The following is a 14,302-nucleotide window of genomic DNA, read 5'->3' on the forward strand; positions in this document are numbered from 1 at the left end:
CCGTTGGCTCAGTGGGTAGAAAGTCTCTTGCCACATTCTGTTCTATGGATTGCCACTGCCTGTTCCGAAGGAAAGTTGCTGGAAGCCGCTATCTGCTCTGAAGGAAAGCCGCTGTGAGGAAGTTTCTTACCACATTCTGTTCTATGGATTGCTACTGCATGTTCCGGAGGAAAGTTGCTGTAAGCCGCTATCTGCTCTGAAGGAAAGCCGCTGTGAAGTTTCTTACCACATTCTGTTCTATGGACTGCCGCTGCCTGTTCCGGAGGAAAGTTGCTGGAAGCCGCTATCTGCTCTGAAGGAAAGCCGCTGTGAAGTTTCTTACCACATTCTGTTCTATGGACTGCCGCTGCCTGTTCCGGAGGAAAGTTGCTGGAAGCCGCTATCTGCTCTGAAGGAAAGCCGCTGTGAAGTTTCTTACCACATTCTGTTCTATGGACTGCCGCTGCCTGTTCCGGAGGAAAGTTGCTGGAAGCCGCTGTCTGCTCTGAAGGAAAGCCGCTGTGAGGAAGTTTCTTACCACATTCTGTTCTATGGACTGCCGCTGCCTGTTCCGGAGGAAAGTTGCTGGAAGCCGCTGTCTACTCTGAAGGAAAGCCGCTGTGAGGAAGTTTCTTACCACATTCTGTTCTATGGACTGCCGCTGCCTGTTCCGGAGGAAAGTTGCTGGAAGCCGCTACCTGCTCTGAGGAGGAACGATTGAGCCAATCCTCTGCTTCGTGACCCGCCGGATTGGGACTGAGGTGCCAGGAGCTCCAACCGCTGCTGGACAGGGGAGATCAGAGTTGGGCCTCGCCCACTACGTGTTTTAGCTATAGGGAGTTTTTATTATAATAAAACCGAACTTTTAATTACTTCTTTTGTCCGTCTGTGGTGTCTCTGGGTAACTCCTCGAGGTGGTCTGTCCGTGAGGGGCTCGTCCCGGCCCGTGACAGATACATACACATTCAAAGGTCTGTATATAACACACCCTGCATGTCTGCACACTAAAATAAATGCAGGACAAATCCATACACATCAACTGAACAGACAAATGAATGGATGCAGTAGCCTCCCTGCAGCCTTGTATTACACACAGTATACTGCACAAACATCATAAGAGGCCAAATTCGTAAAAAAACGAACCCAAAAAAAAACAAATTCCTCTGCCACCGCAGGACATATTTAACCAAAATTGAAAGCACACATACTAACTAAAATAATTCAACACATATTGGTCCCTCAGCAGCCGACCACTGTCGTCATCAGGGAAGATTGCCGGATTGTCCCAGTCCATGGCCGGTGGCACTCTGGGGGCCCTCTCCTTCCTCAGGCAGGCCACATTATGGAGGACAGCACAAGCCACAGTAATATCACATGCCCTAACAGGGCTGACCCTTAATTTGTGAAGGCAGTGAAAGCGTGCCTTCAGGAGGCCAAAGGTCATTTCGACTCTGGCCCTGGTCCTGGCATGGGCATGGTTGTAGGCCTGCTGTGCTTCCTGGGGGTCTGTGAAAGGTGTCAGGAGAAAAGGCTGGCAGCCATACTCCCAGCAACACACCAGAGAATTCACCTGTCAACACAAAATCTCATCATTACTACCTAATAAACACAGTGATATTCTTGACACAGCCATGATGGTTATAAATAGGGGTTGTGTGTCTTACCTTGTGATAGGCACTGATAGATTTCAGAGGCCCGAAAGATTCTGGAGTCATGGACTGAGCCAGGCCATTTTGCCACAACATTGCTGATCACACAGTCAGCTTTGCAGACCATCTGAAATCATAAGATGAGGAATATTACACCAATCAATGCACATCACTGGCAATGCAGAGTGTTCGTCAATGGACAATATCAAAAAGTTATGTTCACCTGAACATTAATGCTGTGAAAGGATTTCCTATTCACAAAATCGGCATCATGGGCACCTGAGGGGGCTTTTATCCTTATGTGTGTGCAGTCCACTGCACCAATGACATTGGGGAAACCTGTCACACAAAGTAATGAGTATCCTACTATGTGTTAACAGTTGTCCTGTAATTTGTAGATCCTCTTACCTGCAATCCTATAGAACTCCTCTTTGATGTCACAGAGTCTTCTGTGGCCAGGGAAGGAGATGAAGACATCTGCTAATGCTTTGATAGCCAGACACACACTCCTTATTGTGCGGCAAATTGTGGCCTTGTTCAGCTGTTCTGCATCCCCCACTGAGTACAGGAAGGCTCCACTAGCAAAAAAGCGCAAGGCCACACAAACCATTTGCTCCACACTCAGTGCATGGCTCCGTGCAGTGCGGTGCTTAATCCTGGGACCCAGTAGTCTGCATAGATACCTGATGCCATCTGCAGAAAACCTGTATCTTTCATATAGATGGTCATCAGGGAAGGCCAGTGGGTCCAACCGGTCCCTGAAGACCTTTTCTTGCCTGAAGGCTCTCCTCAGCACAAGTGCTTCTTCATCCACCACATCTCGCAAGAATGGGCATGCCATTGTCAGAGCAGAAAGGAACACACAATTTTGGGCCTTCATATAGGCTAGTGGCCACACCTGGTGCTGGGGGGGTGGGCAAAAGAGGCCGGTGCCTTATAACGATGAATTGGTTGTACTGATTGCTGGGAAAATAAAAAAAACCTTAGAAAGATGCCACCGTCCTGTGTGCTCACAATAAGAGCTCATATGTCATGGCTCACTTGACTTTACGAGAATATACCTAATTTTTATTTTGAGCTGTGTCATCTTCTTGGAGCTGGGGGAGGAAAGAAAAATAATGATTAATACATTTGTGTTACAGTTAGCATACAGTGTACATTGAAGGCATATCTCACCTCCCTCTCAAGTTTTTTTATTTCAAGGTCCAGTTTCCTAATTGTCCTCTTTTTTATTTCGGACTCCCGTGCAAGATTTTCCATCTGTTTCTTCTTGTACTGAATGTCTATGTCTGCCAGTTCTATTTGGCGCCGGAGGTGGTTTCCATACAACTTTCTGATAGCTTGTGAGCTCTGTGAACACAATACAATTAGCGCAGCTGGAATTTGGCAGGATGTGGTGTCCTTTTATTAATACGCACTATGTTGCCAGGCTGGTTTTCCCACTGTATAGCATCTGGGTCCTGTAAAAGAAATTAGATTTTTTGATTTTGATGAGGACTCCTCACCATTGTATAGTAAATAGTACTTTCACAGTCTTAACATGATACCTCATGCCTTCTGGAATCCAGAGAGATGGTCTCCTCCTCATCATCGTCTCCATCATGTGCTGTTGCTGCTGCACTGGGGCTTTCACCCTATCACATTTAATCGGATTCATATTGAAGCTAGTAGACAAGACATGCCAGGCCTACAGTATGCCTTTGATGGAGTACTCACTGGATCAGCATCGTCTGGTGCTTGTGCTGGTGGCTCTAACAGGAACACAGTGCTGCCAGACACTGCAAGGCAATAGGTAAACCAAAGTCAGACAGTCCAAATTGATTCAATATGAATGTGGTTGTATCCCATGTAGAGATGGAAGGACATACCTTGAATGAAGCGGGTGGCATCTTGGGAGGAACCTATGCTCGTCTCTTTCCCCCCAGGGATCCCCTCTAAGACGGGCCTGCCTTTATTTAGCTCCAAGGCCATGTCCTCTGCTGGGGTAAGGTCAGCCTTTGGTGACCCACCACCCGTGCCTTGTCTGTGGGTATTCTTTTTCACTGCTAAAACAGTACAGACAATGTGTGAGCAGGCACCTTCTGGGTACAATATATGCTTGTGCTTGGTTAAATATTAGTCAGGGACCATACCATTGTGCAGAATGTTCTTGTATTTGATTTGGACCTGCTGCCATGTCCGTTTTGGCCCGTTCATGTTTAATCTACATCGCACGCGCGCGCACGCGCACACGTGCACACACACACGCACGCACGCACACACGCTTTATCACAAGAACATTTAATGGAGTCACACTGCAAGAAATGACTTGGTATTTTTGTCTTGTTTTCAGTAAAAATATCAACAAAAGAAAAATCTTAAATAAAGATGTATTTTCTTGATTTGCTAAATGACCTAGCAAAATAAAGTTTATATTTTTTGTCTAAACTATACTTAAGTAAATGTGTGCTTAAAACAAGAAAAAAAAAATCTGTCAATATAATAAGAAAAATTCTTATGAAATAAGTTTACTTTTTCCATAAACACTTAATTTTAGAAAAGTTCTCTTGTTTCACTGGCAGATTTTTTTGCTTATTTTCCTAGGTAATTTTGCTCAAGAAAATATTTAAGATCTTTTTTAGATATTTTTTTTTAAATGAAAACAAGACAAAAATACTAAGTAAGAAAGACATTTTTGCAGTGCAGTGAGCAACCGACCTTGGGTCCTTTGAAAGGCGCTATATAAATTAAAGTGATTATTATTATAGCTCATCTATTTATTCAATTAAATTTTATTTATATAGCACTTTTCACAATTGTTTCATTCGGTCAAAGCAGCTTTACATTAATAAAAGCAGGAGAAACACAAAAAAAAAAAACGGTGGACAACATAAGAAGATGATTAAACCGTACTGAGCGTAGTAACGTTAAATAATAATGTAAGGCTTTAATAATAATTTATCATAGCTTTATACAGTGTGATGGAGTTACTATACACAATTTCACTCATATCTGCAGTGCATTTCAATTAAAAATTTAACCGTTTCATAATTACAGTACAACTGCGTTTTTGAAGATGTGAATTAAATATTTGAATTGTAATTGTGATGTTTCAGCGGAGCGGTGAGTGTGTAATTGTGCACTACTTACGCATTCAGGCGGTCTGCAATACTTTGCCACGCTTTTTCTCTTTGCTTTATCACTGTGGCGGTGTTGCCTTTCTTCTTAATTATATCTTTTACCTCCTCGTATACCTCCATGAGGATTTGTGCTTCCGACGGGGAAAAGTACGCGGCTCTAGTTGCCACGGTAAATCAGTTAATCTGTGATCTGTGGCGGGGTCTATTTGAGTGAGCCGTGAGCGCGCACCTATCCAGGATTGGTTTCACCTGGTTTAATGAATCCGTGTCTGCTCATCCTGGCTTGGTCTTTGTGCAACCAATTAAGCCTGGACGCACATGTTTTGGCTTCATTGAGCTCAGAGTCATTTATCCCGGATGTCTTAATTCTACTTTTGTGCAACAGGCCTCAGGGCACCAAACCAGCAAGGGGCCATGGCCCTATGGAACGCCAGGAGGGTCAAAAACGTGCGTGTTTTAACGACTCAACAACGCGTACTCTACGCGCAAACAACGCGTACTCTACGCGTGACGTCAGACGTCAATTTCTCGTGTTTTTGACCCATCCGGCCACTTGCCCAGTTTGGACGTGTTGAGTTCCCAATGGCTGACGAGCAGAAGGGTTAAACTATTACTGTAGGCCTAGGGGTTGCCTCCCATTTCTGACTACCTGCCTCTTTTTTATCGTTTATTGCCGGGTAATGTTAGTAGCCGTTTTTACAGAGAAAATGGATTGATAAAAGACATCATCAATATATCAGTTCCAGTGGTGTATGGGTAATTGACGCTGTCCGTATAAGTTGTATTATGGTGTCTGGGTCAACGTAGGATCGAAGCCCGCTCCCTGCGAGGACTTAATTCTCCTGCAACAATTTTTTTGTAGAAAACCTCAAGCCACAGTTTTAAGCCCTATCCATTAATACATACGTTTATAATTTCTTAACTTCTTAAATCAGTAAATTTGTTCGTGTTGATTCTTGTTGGTTGTGGTTTGGGGGATTTTATCTGTTGGGGCTGTGTGGATCTGGTTTGTTCTTGTTTTCTGGTTGATGTTGTACAACAGAGGAATAAAATTACATTATGGCATTACATTTTTTTGGGGGTTGTTCCTCTGTTTTCTGATGACGATTGTGGAGTTGGACCAGGCTTCTCCTGCATGGTTTCGGCGAGTGGGACTTAATGGGTTGCGGGTGGGGGGCTCTCCCTCTTCTTCGTGGATGTTTGCTCGGTGGCTTTTGGTCGGGGTCACTGAGTGCAGCTATCACACGTCAGAGGGGATCTGGCCCTCCCGGCTGAGCCTGGTTTCTCCCTAGGTTTTTTTTTCTCCATTAATCAATCATTGGAGTTTGGGTTCCTTGCTAAAGCAGGGCAGTGTTGGCTCGCTCACCGGGAGACTGCATTAAGTATTATTATTATTTTTTTAGATTTTATTTAATAGAATGATCTCGCTTGTTCTATAAACACCTTTCATGGTGCTATGTTTTACATTTCTGTGTTTTTCAGTTTTTCTTATTTGCTCCTGTAAATCTGCTTTGGAACAATCCACATTGTGAAAAGCGCTATATAAATCTTCCGAATTCTAAAGCAGCCCTCCGGGCCAAGCAAATAGTGCAAATCAGTATGCAAACGGTGGTGAGGAACCCAAAACTCCAATTGAGAAAAAAATCTCAGGAGATCAAAGAGACAAGACTGGCTGAGAGTAGAGTACTGTTCTGCACTCTTTGATGCAATAAGTACATTATCTGTTTTTGGATGTGTTCCTGGTTCCGGTTGATCTAAACACTGCAGCTTAGATCCTCTGAGGATTATTATCATGGAAGTGTAGTGTATGCAAGATTGAAAAGATGCGTCTTTTGTCTAGATTTAAACTGACATAGTGTGTCTGCCTCCCAGACAGTGCAGGGAAGAATCTTCCAAGGTTTAGGTGCTAGATAAGAAAAGGATCTACCACCTGCACTTGATTTTGAAATTCTAGGTATGACCAACTGACAGGAGTATAGAGACAATTCATGCCGGTTATACATCTCAAATTAATATTCAAGAAAACTAATGAAAACCTTTTTCATTCTAATCATTTAAAAACCACACTAATGCTAGCTGTTGTGCCTTTTATTGATTGGCCTTATGAAAGCAGTAATTTTTCTACGCTTACAAATTATGTGTTCAGGCGACAATTCTTTTTTTAAATTTGTTTAATGTATTTTTAAACGGATTTCTATAAATTCGTATTTATTTATATATTTCAATAAAATTGTATTATAAAACATTACTTTATTTTCATCAAGTCTGATGAAACTTTAAACCTATTCTTTCTAACTGAAAATAAATAAAAAAGGGCCGTAGCCAAGGTTTGAAAATTAGTAAGAATATTAAACCTAATATTACCAATACATTTTATAAATTATTCAACATGAATAAATTTACTGATTCATGAAGTTAAAAAATTATAAACGTATGTATCTATAGACAGGGCTTGAGACTGTGGCTAGAAGATTTCTAAAACAAAATTTGTTAAAGGATGATAAGTCTTTGCGACTAGTGGGTTTCAATCCTACGTTAACCCAGACACCAATATATGTTGCAACTAGGCAGCGCCTCTAACACCTACAACACTTGAGCGGATTCATTGCTAGTGACTTTTATCAACTAATTTTCTCTGCTAAAACGGTTACTAACATGACACGGCAGTAAACGATTAAAACGATTATAAAACATCCATATTTAATAGCTTATTAGATAACTGGATACATAAATAGATAAGAGGATCTTTCGCATTATACATGCATTGTGATGGCAGGGAGTCAGAAATTGAAGGCAACGCCCGTAGGCCTACAGTAATGGTTTAACCCTTCCGCTAGGCAGCCAATGGGAACTCATCAGGCTTACACGTCCAAACTGGGCAAGTGGCCGGATGTGTCAAAAACATGCAAACAACGCGTACTCTACGCGTACTCTACGCGCAAACAACGCGTTAAAATACGCACGTTTTTGACCCTCCTGGCGTTCCATATCTACGCGCAAACAACGCGTTCTCTACGCGCAAACGTTAAAAACGCACGTTTTTGACCCTCCTGGCGTTCCATATGGCTCTGCCGTGGCAGTAGACGTGAAGCAGAATGGCCATTGAATACAGTCTTTGTGAGACAGCTTGATCAACGTTAGGATTCCAAAGAGTTTTCTCTAACGAAATCACCAAATATCCCTGATCACACTGTCTGGGCTCATTTCTGCGATAACAACCGGCTGCCTGTACATTATCCCTTACGTAAGTTGTAATGCATGGACTGGTAAATGCTTGTTTTCTTATTGCAGAAATGTCAATTATGCAAGGAATAAGCCGTCCCACGTATATGAGTTGGAGAGGTCAGAAGCTTTTTTTAGGTGTTGAGTAAGTTACTGCAAAATATGAATAAACCAAATTTGTGTTGTTTTTTGTGCATTTTAAACAAAAACATTTTTCTATTGTGCTGAACTAATTTTAGGCCTCTGTTATTTTTCTATGTAAACACGCTCTAGATGGACGCGTCACGCGCCGTTTACACCGTCTCTCAAAGTACGCTATGGTTTTAATAGGCTGTCAGTCCACTGCAGTTGACCAATCAGAGGGGACACGTGTCGTACGCTTTTGTTTACAATAGCAAGTTGGAATATGGCAAGTTATTTTAAAGTTTTAATTACTGGATTTAATGACTGTATACAGTTTGTAAAAATGAAAATATTAAATACAATTATTGAATGGTAAAACTGGTATATACTGGTATATACAGTACAATTTTTTATTTTGTAGTGTTATAGAATTTTGTGTTGATGCATGCAATACTGTTTTGAACATTGGAATGGTTAGTATTTACTATTTTCAAAATGGACTATTTTTCCATTGACTTTTGGTAAACTTGAATAAAACCAGTTATGGTCAGTTGAATATTATACTATTGTAATTAGTTGCAATAGTACACAAACTCATTAACAAATTAATTATGTGCAAGAAAAAAATTAAAAAAAGTTTTGTCCCCGTTTATGATTGATTGATTATAGCAAATGAGATTTCAATTATATTGTGACCAATTAACTAGAAAATGTCCCCAGTTGTCTTTTTAAAAAATCTGGTCACCTTAATGTGTGACCACAGTAAATTTGAATCTCAGGGAACAGACACCATATTTATTCTTGTCAGTAGAGCACAGATACTGAACAGAATAAAAATAATCTTAATGCATTACTTTAGAAAGTCCTTTATTACTGCTAGGAATGACTTGTGTGAAGTCGGACTTGTTGTTGGACTTTATCGTTTTAGAAACACTGTTCCACACCTTCATGCTTTGCTTCAACACTATAATAAACATAGCTTTGTGGTCTTTTATTGTTAACGCTAAAGGCAAAATGTGAGTCATTTCACTAAGCCACTTTTCAAAATGTAAGTCACTTTCACGTTTTCATAAAGGCGTAAACGTTAAACGGGACTACAAATAAACTATATTTCCCACAATCCCGTACGCGTCCACGCTGCGTGTCACGTCACATCACTCGTCTCTCGCTTATACCGACCGAAGTTCAGCGTGCACAATGAAAACAACCCCCGCATAAACTTCAAGATTCTTGTGGGTTAACGGATTTAGATGGTAGGTAAAGTAATTCATCCACGCATCAACTTTGCCAAGCAGTAAAATATTAATTCTCAAAACTAAAGTAACTTAAGTTTTGAATCACGATAACTTGCAATTATTGGCTGTCGTAAAATTTGATGTAACGTGAAATGACTAAAATTTTACAATGTACTGAGAGACAGGCGGTGTGTTTTCTGTGTGTCTAAGTTACACGGGAGTTAGATTTTGTTTTCTATTATTTATTATTAGTTAGTCATGGCAGAGAAACGGCTGGTCAATAATTCACCGGAGGACGTTCAGAGTGATGACGTCTTGAGCACGTACACACACGTCTACAGTCCCGACCTGCTCACGTGAGAATAAATATATGTTTTGCTTTTTGGTTTGGAAGTTTCTGCATTGTAGAAGGCTTGCAAAACTTTAAATTAATGCAATACCATTCTGATAGATTTGATGTACACACATGTATCCACACTCAATGTAGCCTAATGTATCTGTCTGCAGTGGTCAGGTGGCGTTTATAACTGGCGGTGGATCAGGTATTGGTTTCAGAATTGTGGAGATTCTGATGAGGTAGGTGGTCTGATTTACCATTATGTTTGTCTGCCACATTCATCCGAGGTTTATCTCAATTGAGTATAATCTCTTATCTCTGAACTTTATCCGTTACTTTTATGATCTGAGGCCTCAAATTCAGCGTAAGGTGGTTTCTAATGTTCTTGCAAAAGTAATTTCACCCTTTTCTATCTCTCTTGCCTTTATTTTATTTATTGTTGTCTTACTGTTTTTTTCAGACATGGTTGTGACACGGTCATTGCGAGTAGGAACCTGGAGAAACTCTCTGAGGTCCCTTCTTACAGAAATTTATTATAACTTTGATGTCATTTATGTGTTTCTTTGGAACAAAAGTTTTTTTTGTTTGTGGTTTAGGCAGCAAGGAAGTTATCCAGTGTCACAAACAGACGCTGTTTGTCTATATCGATGGATGTCCGTCAGCCAGAGTCAATTATTGCTGCTGTGGAAGAAACCCTGAAAGAGTTTGGACGCATTGACATACTTATTAACAGTACGGTTTTAATTAGGATGTACATCCAGTCAAACCCAATGCCCAAACATAAAATTTATGTCAATGCCTTAAGTATATTACAAAATAGATCGGTGTATTAATTTAAGTGAAGTTGTCTCACAAAGTAATATATGCATGCATTGTGTTCCTTTTTTATTTACAGATGCAGCCGGTAATTTTCTGTGCCCAGCTACGTCACTATCATTTAACGCTTTCAAAACAGTGATGGAGATTGACACCATGGGAACTTTCAATACCAGTAAAGTGGTATATGACAAATGGTTCAAGGTAAAGGATGCAAATGATGCAAATTTCCATGATTTCGTTGCAGTTAATTATTTGTATGTACCGTGTTTTTTTAACAAAGCATTTAAAATAATAATATAAAACATGAAAATACCTTGAGATTTGAGATTATCTAGTTTTCTGGGGGGGTCAGAATTTACAATATTAAAAGTGCCTTTCTCAATGTTACACCATTAGCTTTGCTGGGTTAAAGTTTGTGTTTTTATTTTTGTCTTCTTAGGATCATGGTGGCTCAATCGTGAACATTTCTGCCACACTGGGGTACAGAGGCCAGGCCCTCCAAGTGCATGCTGGGTCAGCAAAAGCAGCCAATGGTAAGTGTCTGTTTTAGGAATGTGTTTTTGCATGACAGCTTTACAAAGTCACATGATTATACAAATGCAATAAGGCGCGAATGTGTGTTTTTTGTGCCTTTGGTGTGTTATAAGTAAAATTGCAAAAACGAAAGTGTCGGAACTAGGGATGTAACTATTCACTCAGCTCACGATGCGATTTCACGATACTGATCTCATGATACGATTTATTCACTATATATTTTTGCGAAATGAGTTAAGATAAATTAGAAATGGAAACTGCCCTTGTATTATTTATCAAATGCTGCACATTTCTTTGTAAAAATATATTTTTTTTAATGTCAAATAACAAAACTAAACTGCAATTTTAAAACAAATAATAATTAATAATTCAAAGTAGGTTACCGATAAATATCATGTGATTTATGCACGGCTTTTAAGTGAAGTACGATTCGATTAAGAAGTAAGAATCGATTTTCAACCAGCTCAAAGTCTCCGCCCCCTTTTCGGCAGAAACTGTGCTGTGAGCCTGTGCTTCCAGCGACCAAACATTAAAGGATGGTCACATAAAGTGAACGAGAAACAAGGTCTCGTCTTTGAACACCATACACATTGTTTCTGATAAGCACACCGGTTTCTCCAGGGGCAATTCGCGAAGCCCGTCCGGTCACGACCGCATTAGGGCGAGAGAACCATGTTGCATGTATACAAACCATACACACAGTTTTCTGAAGTTAAGATACTCCAGACAAACGCATCGCTATTTCTCCAAGTCAAATTTATGTTACACAGGACAATCCCGTCGCATGTTTACAAGCCACAGACATCGCATTCTAATAGTGAACGGACAAACGTGTCACAGTGACATTTTATCTACTTTAAGTTGCCGCAGGTCCCTGGGGTCTTACTTAAAAAATACCTGTACTAACAATGTCTTTATTTGCTGCTTTGCCTCGGTCAGTGTGGATGACTTCCATTGAAAACTAAATAAATCCATTGCTTTCTGTCTCCCGTGAGTCTGGGAACATTGTTCTGTGGAGCCAACAACACAACAGTTCGTAAGCTTTGCTACTTTTGCCATGGTGTTGGAACTTCACACATGTGAAGACAACAATGGCGGCGGCGCGATGGGGGGACACGTTCAGAACAAGGGGCGGAAATATTATAATAAGAATGGCTACTTCCGTCAGTAAGAGCGCGATTTCTGAAGCGCTCGTTTTCTCAAAGGCTTGCAGAGATAGGCTCACATAAAAAAAGTTAATGATTTGTCTTTTTTCACGTTTTCTGACTTGAGAGATGCACAAGAGACCAGATTTTAGCATTTAAACATGGAAAAAGTCTGTTTTTCATGAAATGTCCCCTTTAAATTGTGTATACACATTGCATTACATCTAAAACATACGATACTATTTGTTTTAGTATTGTCATATGACCCCTTTAATGTCTGCACCAGATGGGAAATTGTGAGCCAAAACCAGTAATAACGGACGCACTGGCTCAAATTCAACTGGGTCAATGTTATACATAATATTTAAGCAATTTTCAAAAAGTTGATATGTAGAATTTATAGATAATTTTATATTCTACATAATGTGTATGAGAATTTTTTTTATTATTTCACAACATCTTTGATCTGCTCAGGTTGTGTTGTCTTTTTTTTACTAGGCTTAGATTTACTTTTTTACTCAGCCTAAATCAGAAAATTAAATTTTTAGCCATTTTAGGGGGGAAGCTTTGGTGGTCAAAATGTTGGTGCATCCTTAATTTGTGAAATGCAATTTTTTTAAATAAACTGGCACTTTACATTTACATGACATTTACATTTAGGCATTTGGCAGACGCTTTTATCCAAAGCGACTTACATTGCTTTATCCTATACATTTTACATAGGTATTTGCAATCCCCTGGGATCGAACCCACAACCTTGCGTTGTTAACACAATGCTCTTACCACTGAGCTACAGGAAAACTTTATGCATAATTATTTTATAACAGATGCCATGACACGTCACTTGGCAGTTGAGTGGGGTCCCAGTGGTGTGCGAGTGAACACAGTTGCACCAGGGCCCATCTCTGGCACAGAAGGATACCGTAGACTGGGTAAAGACATATGAACCTTTTAGTCAAATTTCAGTGTCATCATTCCTATGCATGATTCAACTCTTTTCATCTCCTTCTTTCAGGTGGTTCTCATGCAGAGACAGCGGGAATGTTCCACAGCATCCCTTTACAAAGAGCCGGCAATAAGACTGAGATAGCACACACGGTTCTTTTCCTGGCCAGCCGTGCTGCTTCATACGTAACTGGTGCTATACTGGTCGCTGATGGAGGGGCGTGGCTCACGTCGGCAAATGATGTGGAACGGCTGCTGGGTATACACTCCTCTCGCTCTGCAAAACTTTGAAAAGACAGCACCACACGCAGGTGTGTGCGTGTGTACATGATAAAACAGACAATTGTAAGTCACACAAGACAAAATTAAATTAATAGATTTAAATTTTAATTGATCCATAATCTTGAAAATATAACACAAGATTCTTGAGTGACTTTATGAAGAGTCTGTAAACTGCAAACAACACAATAACATTGTATTGTGCAACAAATCAATTTTTGTCAGCCAATATATTTGGGGCATGATCCTTTGTGATGATCTTAGGTGTGAAAGGGATTCTTGAAAATCTTCAACAATATTTACTGATATAAATTTTCCTAGTAGTTTTTGTCATTGTAATGATATTTGAGTATTATCTAAATAGATCTTCATATTTTTTCATGTGTTTTAGGTCTTTGGTCAACAGAAAAAAGAAAGGATAAATAGCTTTCCTGGAATGGATGGATAAATAATGCGTAGACCAAACATCTTTTCAAAATGCATGAGGTCATTGTGATTAAGTTTAGAATTTATTAAGTCTTTAAATTATGCTTAACTTTATAGACCATTCAATAGTTATAAGACAATAACATTTATTTAAAAAATCATATCAGGGGATAAACTTGAACTTGTTTTTTCCATTTTATGTCTACTTTAATGACCTTATGTCTACTTAATTTCCTTCTAAAAACAATAAACAAAATGTTGATTTTGAGTAGAACATTTTCTACAGAATGACTCTTCACTCTATTATTTTAAACCGTTTATGTAATAAACACTTTTTCCTTTTCACTGTCCAGGCTGTTTTTAACCTTGTAACTTCTTTGTTAAGACACAAGGGGGTGCAGTAAAACCACAGTGAGAACATTTTCAAATAGAAGATTTTATTTTTATTCACGAACCGATTGTATTACCCGCCAGTTTACCACCAGCAGTG

The 14,302-nt window shown here is 39.8% G+C and overlaps 1 protein-coding gene and 1 pseudogene across 5 annotated transcripts; one reads left to right on the plus strand and one right to left on the minus strand.

The window, feature by feature from the left end:
• Positions 1 to 972: 972 nt before the first annotated feature.
• On the minus strand, positions 973 to 2,508 carry LOC130413595 (putative nuclease HARBI1; annotated as a pseudogene).
• Positions 2,509 to 3,476: 968 nt separating this feature from the next.
• decr2 (2,4-dienoyl CoA reductase 2, peroxisomal) lies at positions 3,477 to 14,091 on the plus strand. 5 transcript variants are annotated; one of them, XR_008905514.1, is made up of 10 exons: positions 3,477 to 3,612; positions 9,580 to 9,683; positions 9,835 to 9,903; positions 10,125 to 10,176; positions 10,261 to 10,396; positions 10,560 to 10,684; positions 10,923 to 11,016; positions 12,990 to 13,094; positions 13,178 to 13,452; positions 13,778 to 14,091. XR_008905514.1 is itself a non-coding variant. In XM_056738920.1 (10 exons), exons 1-9 carry the CDS (start codon positions 3,502 to 3,504, stop codon positions 13,396 to 13,398), a joined length of 1,017 nt encoding a protein of 338 aa, XP_056594898.1. In that variant the 5' UTR covers positions 3,477 to 3,501; the 3' UTR covers positions 13,399 to 13,418; positions 13,778 to 14,090. The 5 variants fall into 5 exon arrangements, 4 of the variants coding, with proteins under 4 accessions (XP_056594898.1, XP_056594897.1, XP_056594900.1 ...); XM_056738920.1 differs by having other exon boundaries at positions 13,178 to 13,418; positions 13,778 to 14,090; XM_056738919.1 differs by having other exon boundaries at positions 13,178 to 13,366; positions 13,778 to 14,089.
• Positions 14,092 to 14,302: the final 211 nt, after the last annotated feature.

This window comes from Triplophysa dalaica, chromosome 23, assembly GCF_015846415.1.
Source record: "Triplophysa dalaica isolate WHDGS20190420 chromosome 23, ASM1584641v1, whole genome shotgun sequence".
Taxonomy (NCBI): Eukaryota; Metazoa; Chordata; class Actinopteri; order Cypriniformes; family Nemacheilidae; genus Triplophysa; species Triplophysa dalaica.

Bases quoted from the DNA above. Each gene is read 5' to 3' on its own strand.
- decr2 (XM_056738919.1), top strand. From the start codon at position 3,502: ATGAAGCGGGTGGCATCTTGGGAGGAACCTATGCTCGTCTCTTTCCCC. The intron at 9,904-10,124 runs GTAGGTGGTCTG...TGTTTTTTTCAG, and splicing joins ATTGTGGAGATTCTGATGAG to ACATGGTTGTGACACGGTCA. The intron at 11,017-12,989 runs GTAAGTGTCTGT...ATTTTATAACAG, and splicing joins GTCAGCAAAAGCAGCCAATG to ATGCCATGACACGTCACTTG.